This window comes from Oreochromis niloticus, linkage group LG23, assembly GCF_001858045.2.
Source record: "Oreochromis niloticus isolate F11D_XX linkage group LG23, O_niloticus_UMD_NMBU, whole genome shotgun sequence".
NCBI classification, from domain to species: domain Eukaryota; kingdom Metazoa; phylum Chordata; class Actinopteri; order Cichliformes; family Cichlidae; genus Oreochromis; species Oreochromis niloticus.
In genome coordinates, this window is record NC_031986.2 from 43,314,119 (window position 1) to 43,329,484 (window position 15,366).

The window sequence follows — 15,366 nt, forward strand, 5'->3', positions numbered from 1 at the left end:
GCCCAATCACAGCCATCTCTGAAGTGCTTAAGCTTTTAACGTGTCACATTCAGGGTGCTCTGGGGAAAGTGGAAACACACACACCAATGCACTCCTACATCTCTCAGATGTTTATTTCCTTAAATCTAAGAATGGGAAAAGTTTGTGAAACCTGGGGGTTATTAAAGTGTAAAAAAAAAGGCTCGAGATTATGGCCTCGCTCCTTTCTCCTTTGCTTTTCAAAGAAGTCTTAGCAAGGACACAGCATCTGTGTTTCTTACCAGTGTGTGTACAGGATATTCACCATCTCCTGTCCCCTCCTCATCTGTTCAGTCCAAAACAATGAGTTTATCACTTCTGACTGAAATAAATCTTTGTAAACTAAAGCACATCTGCTGCAGTGGAAAACAAAAATCCATTTGCTCACTTCTCGTGAACAAGACCTTTGAGTGCACAGCACAGTAATATTGTCTTGATGTAACACAGCTTAGACAAGAGGAGACACTGAAGAGCTTTTTATTGAGAACACAACATGCCAGTGAAAATACGCTCTACACATGAGAGCTTTATGCATAGGACCCCATATGAGCTTTGACACATTTCAGAGAGACTCTATAATCGCATACCAATTACTGCATCTCATTCTAGGCCATTTCAAGTAGACGGAGGGAAACAAACAGCTTCTTTTATGATTCATACAAGAAGTGTGGGGGCTTTAACATAGCAAGCAGTTGTTTCCTAACATGTGTATTCATTCTGAGCAAATCTCCATCAATTCATGCCAGCCTATGAAGGCCCTTAGTTGCTATAGGGATGGGTTGTCCATGGCAACAGTGTGAAATAAGGGAATGAGTTAGCACTGGCACATAAACTTTGTAGGGTATGGTAAACAGGAGCCTTTGGAGATCCCATTCAAACACAGACAGTCTAAATTATAAGACAACAAAGAAAAAGTAGCTTCTTCAAAAAAAAAAATTTTTTTTTTAAAACTTAAAGGATAAAAATCAGAAAGAATTCTCAGTTCGTCCATAACAGTTTCCATTGGCACAGACACAAAATCAAAAAAAAAAAAAAAAACCACACAGGGACAATATAAAACTGTTAAAAAATATTTTTTTAAACTCACTTCACAGAATAGAATCACGTATCTCACTAGTGCAACATAAACTATTCTCCAATCCCTTTAAACCAGCCATGCAGGGCTTGTAACAGGTAGATTACACAGATATCATCAACAAGTGCTTGTGATGCAAATCTAGAACAAGGCTTCACCACTGCTAAATGTTTCTACTGGCTTTCAACCGCTTTCCCTCCCAGTGACACTTATCTGAAGCAGCAAAAGATCTCTCTTAGTCCCTTTCTAGTTTTTTAAGCCATCCCATTTGCTTTAGCTGCAGCTCTCTCGAGCCCTGGCAAACCCAGTCACTGCCGATTGATCTAAACCAGCGTGCCAGCCCAGGAATCAGGAACATTACAAAATACAGAGACCATACCTGCTGCACACACGGTGAATAGTCTTTGTGTGTACACATTAACATTATATATAAAAGTCCCACGGTTCAGCTTTAAGTCTCATGAACTGCATAAAACTTAAAACAAATGCAATTTTCACATTTCAAGTAATTTAGACTTAAAAATATATATAAGACCACTAAGACAATAAGAAATTAAGCAAACCTCTTGGAATAATCTGCATCACAACACCAAACATGACCTCCAATGAGAAGTTATAGCAAAACCGCTGAAAAGATAAATACTATTTTTAAGTGTCAAAATCATATCATTGGTGAAGCTTTAAAAACACAAGAACCTCCCATTCTGGGCAAACTAAATAAGATATTTATTTTAAAGTACATCAGTGCTGCAGGTAGCTTGTATTGACATGAAAGAAAGGAAGAAAAAAAACTTTAAGATCCAGCCACACTCTCAGGTAGTCATGAAGACACAGCTCGACAAAAGAGTCAACAGGTAAAACAGGGGAAAGGCCCAGTTTAACCCTCAGACTCCTCTAAGTGTTGTCTGTTTTATCATTTAAATCACATACATTCACACATAAAAATCATATGTATATAAAAAAGAAAAGGAAACATGCTTTAAAAAAGCAACAAAAAATCCATTTTCTTTAGTCACTAAAAAGCTTTCAAATAAAATAACTAATTCACAGCTGTAAAAACAAGAAAAGTAAAAAAAAATCTCCCTATAAGACGATATTGCATTAAAGCAGCAGCAGCTGCTGCTGCGTAGCTGTCCTGATTCTTAAAATGCTGTTTTTGGTGATGATATGTATTTTAGTAAAAACTGCTGGCACTGAGAGCAGTTTCTGGTGTTTTGGGTAACAATGACTAACCCAACCTGTGAAGACAATATGTAAATTTCTTAAAGACAAAGTTGTTCTGAAAGAAAATCAAACCTTTTCTAAAAATACTCAGGCAGCTTAAAGTATCTCCTGGTCAAATCCTGGAAGTTTTACTGTTTTCTATTAGTAGGCGGAAGCTGAGGTTTAACTGCACACTTGATGTTCAAACTCTCACGGATAAGACTACTGGCCAAGGAGAAGACTTTCAACAACAGAAACACTTTTCATACTGTGTGACTGATCCTACAAGGCTCCCTATAAAAATAAAAGTCCACACAGAAGGTAACTAAAATTATTCAGATAACATGATAAGGAAGTTAAGGACCCTCAGGCTGTGGTGTCATCTGAAGCGGGTGCAAAGTCTCCGTGCCGGAGAGCACTGGACTGTGCCCGTCTGCGAGCCAGCCTGGAGTTAGAAGGAGGAGAAAGCCTCATGGAGCAAACAATGGCTCCGACGTCCTCCCGCTGCTCCTCGTGCTGGGATAGCTGCCGGTTGAAGGCGATGGCTTCTGCTGCAAACTGGGTCAGATCTTTGGTGCTGCTGTTCCTAGAACAAGAAAGAAGGCAGAAAAAGATATGAGACATCTAAGCACACTTCTGCCACTTCTCACTTTAATAATGTGATTAGAATATAGTATCCTAGATCCTTATTTCATCTATCCAAATATTTTACATCTCAAAAAAAAAAAAAAAAAAAAAAAAAAAAAAACCCATCTTGAAGCATAGAGAACCTTAAATTGTTCTCAAAATTTAACAAAAAAGTTGTTCATAAACAAAGGTATGTGCAGAAACTCTAGTTTCCTATGAAAAACCACAAACACTAAAGGTCTGACTCTACTTCAACCACAGAAACAGAGGTAAAATAAAGACAGACCTCTGCAGAACACGAGGAGTTGGAAGACCTCTCTCTGGAGCATTCTGTAAAGAAAGAAAAGAAAAAAAATTACTCACAGCTTGAAAATAAGGACAGTAATTGCAGCTGTCTAACATTAGACAAGTAGTGCTCAAATGTAATTATACCCACCCCCTGCACCCAAGGGTGCTTGAGGACCTGAGCAGCACTGAGGCGCAGAGTGGCGTCCCGAACCAACAGCTTTGATATGAGGTCCTTGGCGCCCACTGTGATGTGGGCCCAGTCCTTGTCTGGAAATTCATATTTGCCCTGCTGGATGCTCTCAAACAGGTGACTCTGAGAGGAGAGGATCAAATAACATCGCCTACTGATAAGTACATGCTATCGTTTCCACACACACACACGCACACGCACACCATGTATAGTGCATTATTGTGCTGCATTCATTCTTTGTAATAGTGTCATTACAAAGTTGTCATTCTGTTGTGCATTATAAATTCAGACCTCCCACGTTCTTTACAGAAGTGAGCTTTTTCTCCACGCAGCACAAAATTCAATAAACCAAAACTCAGCTCAAGCTAAGATAATGGAAGAAGAACCGACAAAATCCATCTAGATGAAGTGAAAGCTAAAACAAGGTTTTCCCTGGTAAACCTACGGAACCTGTTCCCATTTCTTCTCAGCCCAAATACTCTACTACTTAAAAAATACCCAAAACTCTGTACTGAAAGTGTTTGGCTTTTCTGAATAATTCACATAAGAGCATTTGACATACGGGTCAGCAGCTAAAGCCAAATCAGCCGTAGTGCTCCTATGCATCCGCTTTTCTAATTTTTTTATTTTTAAAAAGAGATTTCAACCTACATCTAAGCCTAACTTAACCTACAACCTACATCACTAATTATGTTTCTTAATTAAGACAGTATACAGCAAAAAAAGAAAAAAAATTCTTATATTTCCCAGAATCCAAGTTCAGATACTAAAATGTCTCATCTCGTCCCAGAAACCATCTAAACTCCACACAACCAGACTATGCAAAACAGAAAATATTCAACTGAAATGTGTAAAATAATCATTTTAGTTATTTTATTTGAACTGTCTGCCATGGACATGATAATCAAAGAGGTCAGCATTAAGATGAACAAGCTGTAATGCCAGCTAAAGGAGACAAACTACGAAATTACTATTAGTTTTATTGTTGTTCTTTTAACACCTCTAGTCTGTAGTTTTATATTGTTTATAATGTCTTCATTTCAGAATGATAAGCGGGGACACACAGTGAATCTCTGTGGTGCAAACACTGCTGAGCTGAGCAATTATCCATGGGATGAACACTAAACAACAGTGCTTATTGGAGGGGGCATACCTGGCATGTTCTGCATCTTTCTCCCCGATCCCAGCCACAGTCAGAGCCACAGTGTCCTATGAAGGGTGGGCTGCCGCTCAGTAAGATGTAGAGGATGACTCCGAGGCTCCACAGATCACAGCGTTTGTCGTAGAAGGAGGCCTCATCAGTAAACACCTCAACTACTTCTGGAGCCATGTACTCTGCTGAGCCACACTGAGAGAGGGCGAAGATTAAAAACAAAGAAGAGGCAACTCAGTGTAATCCCTTATCAGTTAATTGGACAATATTATGTGTCTATACGTGGCCGTTAATTTAGAATTAGACACTTACTGGTGTTGTGAGCTCTGGGGTTGTTATGGGTGTACAGGCACTGCTGAGCTTTACTCCACTTCCTAGATCAAAGTCACAGATCTTTACTGGCGACACCTAAGTAGAAAGAGAGTAAATACATATATTATGTTGTTAAATTATAAACCTTAAGGGATAATTAATGCCTTTCTCAACTCATTAAATGCCAATTACCTGATCAGTGTATTCACAGAGTATGTTTTCTAGCTTAAGGTCTCTATGGGCAATGCCTGCAAACAAAAACCAAAAACACTGTCACCTTTACACTCAAGAAAGAAAACGAAACATCTATTTCCTTTGGATTTCAGCAGAACACCTGCTTGAATTTTGACCTACCTTTTGTGTGTAAAAAGTCGAGAGCTTGGGCAATGTCTTTCACTACCTTACTAGCCTCCAGTTCATCAAAGTGCTTTCGGTTTTGGATATGTGTAAGAATAGAACCTGCAGAAAGAGAAGAGAATCACTCACGGGTATATTTGTGCGCTCATAATGAGCCATCTGGAAAAAGCTCTGTTTGCATTACATAAATGCTGTGTTAATTATTCACACTTACCACCACGCAGCTTTTCAAATACCAAATAAAAGCAGTTGTTGTCCTCAAAGAATTCGATCAATTCCAAAATATTCCTGAACAACGATATGTTTAGGTGATTAGAATTTTTTTATTTTTTATTCTGGATATGTTTTCTTTTTAAAAAAAATATTAATCAGATAAAAATCAACTCACTTATTTCCTTGACACTGATAAAGAGTCTCCACTTCTCGAAAGACTCTGCTGCGGCTGTGTCCTGCACTCTTTTCTATGATCTATGAAGGCGAGCAGCAGAAATTGTGATTCAATGGACATTTTGATTGACTTTAAAAAAAAAAAAAAAAAAAATGTAGTACAGCTTTAAAGAAAATGTTGCCATTAAAGAGCAACCCAACCTGTTCAAATGACATTTTAATTTGGCAAAACTGTCCTTTATTTACCTTCACGGCATACTCATGTCCATTCTGCAGGCTGATACATCCTTGAACTTTAGCATATGCTCCCTGGCCGAGCACCTCATGAGTCAATTTGTAGAGATCTGAAGAAAATATAAAGTGTTGGTCAATTTTCCTGCTTTCACATGTACTGCATGTGTCTCAGTTTTAGCCTACTTACCATCAAAAGTGCCAGTGGAGCTGTCTGTCGCTCTAGTTCTTTTCTTCTTCTTTCGTTTACCTGTATCTGGGATGTTCACTGGCTGGCTTTTTTCACACTCTGTAGAGGCAGAAATGAATCCTTACACACAAATTAAAACGTTGCAATTTTTTGCACAGCGCTCTCGCTTTGTAAAGTTTACAAAGCTATAGGAATGCTATAAAAAATAAAGCATTTATACCTGCTGGGTCTTGGGAAAGATTTTGTCTCTCCTCTGAGGTATTTCTGTTCTCCTGAATGCTCCCACAGTTTTGCCCTACTTGGCCCAAAGCCAGGGAGTTACCCTGTTACAGAGAAGGAGGCCACATGGGGGACAGGGGGAGGGAATAGTGCAAAATCAGCCAGAGTAATCAGGTGTTGGTACAGTAGAGAAAAAGCAAATGAAAAAAGCAAAAAGGAAAAATTCGCTTCGGCCTTGGTAAGAAATACTAAAAATAAACACTAATCCATAATATAATAAAATGTTCTATCCATATCATAGGCTTGCAATTGTAAAATGGCTAACTGCAGTTATAGGGATGCATCACCACTATTTTGATCATTACAACCACCTATGGCAATCTGCCAAAACAGTGGTCAATATGATAATACTGGAAACCCCGTGACAGGCCTTATCTGGACCTTACCAGAAACATTTAAACAACAGGGCATGGTGCTTTGATGAAACTACTGTGCACTACTTTCTGGTCGTTTTATCTTATCAGACATGTTTCAGGAAGTCATAGCTTTTGGAATCACCACTAATCATAGAGTAGATCAAAGCTACCTGGAGGGAGGGCTGGAAGGGTTGCAACTCCGTCATCACGCTGTGCCTCACCATATCTGCCAACTGCCACATACAAATATAGTTAGTCGCGTTAATATACGTAACAACTAAATACAATGCAGTGATAAGGCAAAAGGCTAGAGCAATGGAGAAGACACCACCCAGCGTTAGCTTATGTGTTCCAGTTTCCTTTTTCTTTCACTCTTTGGTATTACATTGTGTATCGCTCTGAGTGTGTTTTTAGTGTTCATCTAAATGACCGCAGAATATTCACTTACAGCAAAGTTTATTGAATTAGTTAGTTCACACTAGTTAAATGCTATGTTTCGGTTAGAAAAAACATAAAACATTGATAATTAGCTGTTAGCTAATGGAGTTATACCAGCAGTTTGTACCGATACTAAAGTTAACAACTGTGTGTACTGACAGTCAACAACGTCCACTTAGATAATTACTTAACATTAGCAACGTTGTCCTAGTTACCATGAGGGGATTCTGTATAAAAGATCATTACGGCATTACAAAAGCCAGAGCTAGCGGTGGCTGTTGTTAGCCCAAGCTAGCAAGAAACAACCCATAGATAGCCTACTAAATCGATTTACATGACCAGTTGCTAACTGTATTCAGAGACTGTTTAAGCAACGTTAAAATAAAACCACAAATGCAACAAACCCTTCTAACGTGGACTCCACGCCAGCCAAATCCCTGCAGTCAAAGCCTGTGACAGCTGATGTAAGCTCCCATTGCTTTCTGTTATCAATCAGTCCAAACAGCTGATGACGTACTGGGCGGGAAAACGCGAGAGCAGACGTTTGCCCCGCCCCTTTCCGGATTCCCTCCTCTCCCATTGGTAGCGTGACCTCACTGATGCAACGTCACTTGGCAGGGTTCGTCACCACGCCTCAGTCCACGTAGTGGGGATTTTTGGTGCATGATGATGGCCTTTATTTATCCATGTAACAGGTTTGGCAAGTGAGCAATGATAATAAGTATGTTATATCTATTGTTGTTGTTGTTGGGTTTCTCTTTTTCCATCCTGCTGCGAAAATGAAAACGGACGCGACTGACTGATGGGAAGAACTTTTATGCCCTTAAATCAGATTTTAAACAGTAAAAACACATCGTACAAAATACAAACTCTGGTCAACAAGAAAACAAACAATGCATCAAAACTTACACGAAGATAAAACATATACATGCACAAGAGGAAAGACAGAGTACAGGAGATGCAGTGTATAAAACAATACAGAATAATAACGAGGAAACTCACAGCACCATAATGAATGTGAAGTGAAAAGTTCTGTAAAGGAACTTTGCCACCATCTGCAGAAGTCTACTGAGTTTATGGGCCATGTCGTATATGCTTGGAAACCACTCATACACTCTGTCTGGAGTGTTTTGATGCGGAAGTTTTCTCAAGGGGCTCAGATAACGTCATAATGTAAACTCCTTTGTCCATGTGGCTTTGTCTAATTGCATATCTTCTCTGTCATCTCTTTCTGCAGGAAAAGAAAAAGAGGAGATGTTAATAGATCAAGTCTAATATATTGTTTGAGAAAATGAATATTTACACCGTCATAATGGAGAACACCGATTCTGAGAAAGAAAGCAGTTGCTCCTTGAAGACTAAAAACAAACATAATTTCCTGGGGCACAAAAGGTGGGGCAATAAAACAAGGTCTATTCAAAAGATTTATCTTTTATGCAGCGTGTTGACATTAATGTCTTGTCCCTGTTTTCACATTGCAGGGGGAATTATGCAGCCCAAGCGTGGTAATGATGATAACTGCAGCTTTTTATTGACACTTGGAACACCATTCCCCATCAGCTCACATGCGATAGAGGCTCCTTTGTTGGAAAACAGCAACAAGTACAATCTTTAATCACATGACTATCCAAAGTCAGCAGATTCTCTTATGAGTCTTTTCTCATCAGACCTAGCCATTTCCTGGATACATTTTGTTCATGATGGAAAACTGAGTGAAAACTAATTAAATTCGTGAGTCATACGGAATATATTATCTTAGTGAGAACACTATGAGCTTTTATTGTCGGTGCCTTCTATTTATGTATGCTGAACTGGAAAACACACCTACTCAAAGATGAACAATAAGCACATCAAACATTCACGCAACTGGGATAAAGTTGGCAAGGTGGTAGATATTCTCTGCTAGACTGACAGTTCCTCCGTTACAAAACCTCCATCTGATTCTTTTTCATATGCATCCTCACTTCACACTCATACATCTGATGTCTCACCAGAGGCTCCAGTTCAGAGTGATCAATGAGGTTGAACTCTGAGATGAAATAATAATAGTGTTTGTAGCAAGTATTGATGTGGGCCTCTGCACCCATACTGCAGATGCTGTCAAAGTGATGGATGTAAACGTGCACAAACACCCGGAAGAGACGGCTCAGGATCTTCTTGCACACCTGCTGGAAGTTCTTGGGGAAAGGTACTCCTAGGATGAAGAAGGAAAACAATAAGAAATAAAAGGACTTCTATTCAGAAGCTGGTTTAATAAAATAATAGATTTGGTAAAGGAAACTGTAGGACTCAATTGTAAATGGATTTACCATGCATGCAGATTTAAAGTGCATTATTAATCATGCTTATCTACAATAGGGCTATTAATCTACCTCATTTCCTAAATAATCTATTGAGTAGTTTGTGTTTCAATTCCAAAAGACCTTATAAAAATATCTGTGTTTTGTGCTGAAGAGCTGAAAAGGCCCCGTGAAGAACAATCTAATTATTCGTATTTAATTTCTAAGCAAAGGTGCAGCGAAGACAGTATTGCTGTCTTATTCTCCCTCAGGTCCATGGGGGATTGTGATAACTGAGCAAAGGGAGGGACAGAAACACCCTGAAGGAGTTGTCAAGCACTAACAGACAACCAAAACCCATTCACACTCGTGGGAAATGTTGAGTTTTCATCATACCTGACTAGCATGTCTAGGCTTGATATAAGAAAAGAGAAGTCCCAGAATGTCAGTGCTAACCACTGCGCCACAGAGAGGCTCTGAGCTCACGCTGCTGTGACGCATGAAGTTCTCACCTCTAATTTAACACTATGATCACCTAGTCAACAATCCCCTCTAAATGTCAACATTTTATTGTCTAATTAACCTCTCCTTGAACTCAATCATTGCATTTGAGAGCTTAATGAAGGAGAGCACCTCTGCACTCTGTGCTGACACTTTAATATAAAATCTCTGCAGCCAACACTCAGTCATGTATTAGCTTACGCACTCAAGAGCAGTCCGATGGTTTCATTTGTAAACTCCTCACACACACCTACTCTTGTGGGGAAGATTTCCTCATTATTGATTAGTGACTCTATCCAGTCCATCAGCAGATTCATGTACTTGAGAGCAGGCAGCTTGGTGGGTCTCTTGTAGTCTTTACCATCCTGCCATCTGTACTCATACCTCAGTCCCCCAGACATGATAGGGCACGTGCGCTCGCTGCAGTACTCGCTCACTGTGCCATAGATTAGGTTAATTCTGTTAAAGAAATCCACCACGTGAACAGCAATCCAGTCATTGAGGTTCTCGCCTTCTGGGAGCTGAACTACTTTCCTCAGGTCCAAGCCAGATTTGAGCGAAGCCTGGGCCTTCTTGTACAGTTCAAACCGCTGCGTACCGGGCTCAAAGCGCTTCTTTGGCCTAAATGTTTTGTCTTTGCTAAACACTTGACCAAGACACAATGCCATTGACTCAGTTATTTCCCCTGAGATAAGGGGAGAATGCGCAACGGTGAAAAATAGTTAGGTTGGAGTATGAGAACGTGTAGCCTTCCTGGGAGAGGGGAACCGGTCGGATTTCAGCTCTTGGAATCAGGTCACAGGTGGTCAGCGACTGTCGTGTAAAGACTGCAAGGAGTTCTTGTTTTCATTTGGTGCGATGACACTGTGAAGATAATAACAGGCATGTTAAACCTTATGTGGTCATTTTGGGGTGAATAAAACATAAAAGGTAAAAAAATTCATGCAATATTCAATGACAACAATTGTTATAGCTACCATAAAGTAAAAACAAAAACAAAAAAACCCTACATTTTCCTAAAGAAGACCAGCTAAAATGTTTTTTTATAGTCACAGCTGCTCTTTGTGAACCAAATGACCTTAAAGCAAAGTTTTCAGTTGCAGCTATCAGTAAAAATAGCAACATTTTCAGTCTGCTGTACCAAAAGTCAGGCCACTTGAGTCAGGCGTAACTGGGAAAATGATTGGTATGTTGTGATCCACTAAAGATTAAACTGTGAGAGAAAATGTCCTGAGTGAAATAGTTTTAATGCTCTTAAAGGCAGAACTAGGACTTTAATTTTTCTTTTTTTTGTGGGGGGGTGGGGGGTGCACTAAATATAGATAGAAAACTGCCCATTCTTGTTTGACAAAGTGGATATGAAACTAAATTAAAAGTTTAGGGATATTTTTTGTGCAAAGCTATTGTCCATCTGCCTGGTGATTTGCTTGTATTGGGAGCATGACTTCACAGGTTTTAAATGTCATGGTAATGAAGCAGTAATGATTGCGTATTTTATTTGATATAATATTAACTTGGAGGATTTATTTTAAAGCAAGAAGATGGACGGTTACATTTTACAGTCTCAAATATATTTTTTAAACGCGTTAATGTGGCAAAACTGAATTGAATTGTACATTTCTATTCACCGTTTGAAGGATGTGGGAAGAATGTCCAGAGATCTGACACCTAGATTAAAGCAGCTGTGATTGCAACACATGATACTGCAGCCGCATTGTGTCCTGAGTCCCATTTTTAACTGCCGTATTCAGAATTTCCCACGGTTGTAACTGAGGCTCTGGTGACTTGAATTAGCAGATGTTTCTGTCACTTCATGCCAGTCTGTACTCCCATCACGTGATATTGATATGGGTGTTGTTATCTTTCTATTAACAAAATAACCTAAAAAATCACAACCCACAGGCCTCTCACATGTTTGTAAAGCTTTTGGAGGACTTGGGTCCCTCCTGTCTTAATCTGAGGAAAAGGCAATGGCTAGAAATAAAAACAGATGTGATCATATCCATTGGCTCTTTCCACTAGCTTTCATAGTTTGCCTGATCTCAGTTCAAAACTCACCACTGGGGGAACTTGAATACGTGGTCAGTAGATAGCTCTGAATATGTCCATAACAAACAAGAGTTAGACAGAGCTTCATTCACTCCTAAACTCTGAGAGACACTGGTTCAGTTAAAGCTTCATCTCGGAAATCTTTGGGATACGAAAACAGTTATGATTTATACAGAAAGTGACAGTATGAAGGAGGAAGTGACCGTTGACCAATTTCTGTCCCTACTTGCCTCAGCAGTCACACTGAAGCATGTTAGAGCATGTAATGTCGCATGCATGCTTCTTTTTCTTCTTTTTCTACCAATTTTCCATCAGACACTGCAATTTCTTGAAAGTCTTTCATTTCGTGGTGCAGCAGCAACAAGAAACAAATTGTCAGTGGGAAAGCAAAACAAGACATTACAGAATGGAAAAATCTCTGTGCACTGTACCTGGCCGAAATCCTGCAGCGGAGTGTTTGGAATGTGGTGGAGAGTTGTGGGAAGTTCAGGGAGGATTCGAGTGTCTGGATCCTTTGATTCTAAACTCCCTGTGAAAGCCTGCTTCAGTGACTCTGCCCCCTCTAGGTCCTCTGAATTTTCTCTCTGCTAGTTGCTAACGGTCTTAAGGGGCTCCAACTTCCCTCAGGAAAACAGACAACACACTAAAAGAGAAAAAAAAAGTATTTGCCTTCTCTTCCTGTAGGTGATGTCACTTCCTGACTTTGTCTAGTAGGTTCTGCTATCTATGTGTGTGTGTCAGTATGTGGGTGGGTGTGTGGAGGACCTATAAACTGAAAGAGAAGAAGGGCTGAAAAAGGCCTTCCCCAAACACCGACTCTGCCCTCCCTCTTTTTCATTTTTTTTCTTTCTTGTCATTCTGTAGGCAAAGCAGCCAACCCTCTTATCCAACCAAAGCCCAGCCCTCTGGTAAAGGTCCTGAGAAAACATCCCTTCTCTTGAGCTACTTATAGGACACAGGGAAAAGAATAATCCCACAAACATTTCTGGATGCCTGGCAGTCCACGACCATGATGCCTGGCTATTTTTTATGAAGTCTCAATAACATATTATTTAAATTCTTTGCCTTTTAAAGAAGTTGCTTTGGAATTCAGTGCGTTCCCTACATGGAAAAACTGCTCTTTGAAAGACACAATTTCTCTTTAAAGGACTAAAAAAGCTCTGCATTCAAATCATGAACAAACAAGCCACGTGTGACTTTAACAGTCTAATTCCTTGTGACCTTAGAAGGTTACCTTTTTTGTGATAGCTGCTCTGTTTGTCTTGGGGAAAAATGGTGATACTAAAGTGCACAGGCTGTCTACACCATGCAAAAAGAAGCCGTCTATACTTTTTGTGAAATCATTCCCTCCCAGCTGATAAAAATGTATATGTTTGTGTGTCTATACCTACATATTAATCCATATATATGTGAAAATATATTGATATGTCTATTTGACCATACAGTCAAAACTTTACGGTGGGTGGGGAGTGGGGGAAGGTAGATCTAAATTGCAGTACTCCAACATATCCACCTGAGGTCAGCATGACTGTAATGATGGCGTGTGGCTGTGGATAACGAGAGGCTAGTCAGAGCTATCAGTCAGTTATCAGCAAGGGAAATTCCCTATTTACTGATGAGCAGCTGATTATCTTTTTAAATAACTAAATCATGATTACATGTCAGTTGATAAAAAAAGAACTGACAGGTGAGATTGTTTTTGTTGTTGTTGTTGGTATTTTAATGCCATACATTTAACAATAAAATATAAAGTCACTAAAATAAAACATAAGTTTACTGTAACATACATAAAGAAAGTACATGTAGGTTGGCCTTGGTTCATTTTCTAGGTTTGAAGATTAACTATAAAATATTAAGCTGCTCCAATAACTGAATGCGGCTGTGTAATGGTTAGCATTGTTTCCAATATTGTGAAAAGAAATGTCCATGTATTAAAGAATCAGCAACTTTCTGGCACATTTGAATTATCAGTGTATGCTTATTACATTTACATTATTATAGTTTATTTATTCAGCTGATCATTGTGTGTCAAATGACCAAAAGCATTCGAACAACTCGTTTATCTGGGTTATTCAAAAAGTATATTCATCAATATAAATAAATAATAAAGCAGAATGTTAAAGAGAAATAATTCAAACTCTGAAATGTATTTCCTTCCCTTAAGTTGAAGTAGATTCCGATGTAATGATTGTTTACAATGTTATTCATATTTTTTCCGTGACATACACAGAAAAGAATGGATGAATCAAGCAGGTGTGCATTTATGATTATTCCTGGCCCTTTGCTCTAGTTTTCCATGTCAGAGTGACTGTCATCATCCAGATATGTGACAGATGAGGAAGTTGAACCAGTCGGGCATTTCCTCACCTACCTCATACCATCACTTAGTGTAATGCTCTGCTATTATTCTCTTAAAAACACACCACCTTGAGCACCATATACTTTTCCACTCCTTGAATGTAGCAGGTAGATTTTCTTTAAAAAAAAAAAAAAAAAAGAACAATTTTTTCACATTTAACCTTTAAAAAAATTAAAGCAAAAATAAATGCCTTAAATGTATAAAACACACGATTTTGTAGAGTTACAGTTTAGTACAGCTGTTGGTGTGATGTATCTTGAACTATTGCTAGATAAACCTACATGCTCTGAGTTTGTGGTTAATATTAATCCAGTTTTAACAGCAGTATTTGTACACAGTGTCATCTGGTTAATTGCTTTCATCATGGAATTTCACTCATGTTGGCATGAAGTACTCTGTTGTTCTGGAGCTCAAAAGCGAAAAGTATTGTTTCAAATTAAACTGTACATTCAAGCAGACGTCATACATTTACAATATTATTCTCAAACATGGTCAAACATGAATTTTCACTGTTTTGGATTACTAACCCGCAGGGTCGAGAAGACCTTTTCAAATCCTTCAGAACTGTATAAACTCTGTTTATGTTTATGTCTCTTATACTGTATTTCTATGTTTCCACCTGCTGACTGTTTTGTAATGGTGTCCCTTCTTGGCCACATTCACCTTGAAAAAGAGATTTTAATCTCAAGTGACTTTCCGATTAAATAAAGGATGAGTTAAAAAAAAAATTAAACAATCCTAAATTAACAAACATGCACACATAAATGTTATAGTTATGGTTTTGACCATAACATTAATTTTATTGTTGTTTATTTATAATATTTTTTTAAGCTTTGCTCAATTTCTTCACTCTTGGAATTCATTACATAATTTGCTTTATGATGTTTTATATGATGATGTAATGTTGGCTTGTATGGACCCCACTAAGAACAAAGGTCATCAGTTCGTGACTACAGCTCTAGGCAAGGTGTTGAGCCTACTACAGGTGATTTGCAGGTTATTCATTACACCACAAGTAGAGCACATGTCTGATATGTGGTGTCATGGCTTGGCTGGAAGCCTACAGATCTTCCA

At 38.8% G+C, this 15,366-nt stretch overlaps 2 protein-coding genes and 1 long non-coding RNA gene across 6 annotated transcripts; 1 reads left to right on the forward strand and 2 right to left on the reverse strand.

The window, feature by feature from the left end:
- Positions 1 to 479: 479 nt before the first annotated feature.
- Positions 480 to 7,652, reverse strand: mknk1 (MAPK interacting serine/threonine kinase 1). The gene is made up of 14 exons (XM_003440011.5): positions 7,509 to 7,652; positions 6,837 to 6,899; positions 6,252 to 6,354; positions 6,032 to 6,130; positions 5,857 to 5,954; positions 5,612 to 5,691; positions 5,438 to 5,511; positions 5,221 to 5,325; positions 5,059 to 5,114; positions 4,867 to 4,962; positions 4,555 to 4,749; positions 3,360 to 3,524; positions 3,210 to 3,253; positions 480 to 2,882 (listed from the first exon to the last, which is right to left on the reverse strand). The coding sequence occupies exons 2-14, from the start codon at positions 6,888 to 6,890 to the stop codon at positions 2,663 to 2,665; spliced, it is 1,389 nt and encodes a 462-aa protein (XP_003440059.1). The 5' UTR covers positions 6,891 to 6,899; positions 7,509 to 7,652; the 3' UTR covers positions 480 to 2,662.
- Positions 7,653 to 7,685: 33 nt separating this feature from the next.
- Positions 7,686 to 8,827, forward strand: LOC112843798 (uncharacterized). 2 transcript variants are annotated; one of them, XR_003216310.1, is made up of 2 exons: positions 7,686 to 7,808; positions 8,342 to 8,827. It is a non-coding gene; the product is annotated as an uncharacterized LOC112843798 (long non-coding RNA). The 2 variants fall into 2 exon arrangements; XR_003216311.1 differs by having other exon boundaries at positions 7,689 to 7,799.
- On the reverse strand, positions 7,901 to 12,692 carry mob3c (MOB kinase activator 3C). Of its 3 annotated transcripts, XM_005479107.4 has the most exons (5): positions 12,365 to 12,684; positions 11,943 to 12,074; positions 10,135 to 10,748; positions 9,096 to 9,298; positions 7,901 to 8,335 (listed from the first exon to the last, which is right to left on the reverse strand). In XM_005479107.4, exons 3-5 carry the CDS (start codon positions 10,550 to 10,552, stop codon positions 8,306 to 8,308), a joined length of 651 nt encoding a protein of 216 aa, XP_005479164.1. In that variant the 5' UTR covers positions 10,553 to 10,748; positions 11,943 to 12,074; positions 12,365 to 12,684; the 3' UTR covers positions 7,901 to 8,305. The 3 variants fall into 3 exon arrangements, with proteins under 3 accessions (XP_005479164.1, XP_025758597.1, XP_025758598.1); XM_025902812.1 differs by lacking the exon at positions 11,943 to 12,074; XM_025902813.1 differs by lacking the exons at positions 7,901 to 8,335; positions 11,943 to 12,074 and having other exon boundaries at positions 9,112 to 9,298; positions 10,139 to 10,748; positions 12,365 to 12,692.
- Between the last annotated feature and the right edge of the window lie 2,674 nt (positions 12,693 to 15,366).

Bases quoted from the DNA above. Each gene is read 5' to 3' on its own strand.
- mknk1 (XM_003440011.5), bottom strand. From the start codon at position 6,890: ATGGTGAGGCACAGCGTGATGACGGAGTTGCAACCCTTCCAGCCCTCC. The intron at 6,131-6,251 runs GTATAAATGCTT...CTGCCTCTACAG, and splicing joins TCTTTCCCAAGACCCAGCAG to AGTGTGAAAAAAGCCAGCCA. The intron at 5,955-6,031 runs GTAAGTAGGCTA...TATTTTCTTCAG, and splicing joins CTCCACTGGCACTTTTGATG to ATCTCTACAAATTGACTCAT.
- mob3c (XM_025902812.1), bottom strand. From the start codon at position 10,552: ATGGCATTGTGTCTTGGTCAAGTGTTTAGCAAAGACAAAACATTTAGG. The intron at 9,299-10,134 runs GTGTGTGTGAGG...TCTTCATCCTAG, and splicing joins AATCTTCCCCACAAGAGTAG to GAGTACCTTTCCCCAAGAAC. The intron at 8,336-9,095 runs GTGAGACATCAG...CTTTTCCTGCAG, and splicing joins ACTCTGAACTGGAGCCTCTG to AAAGAGATGACAGAGAAGAT.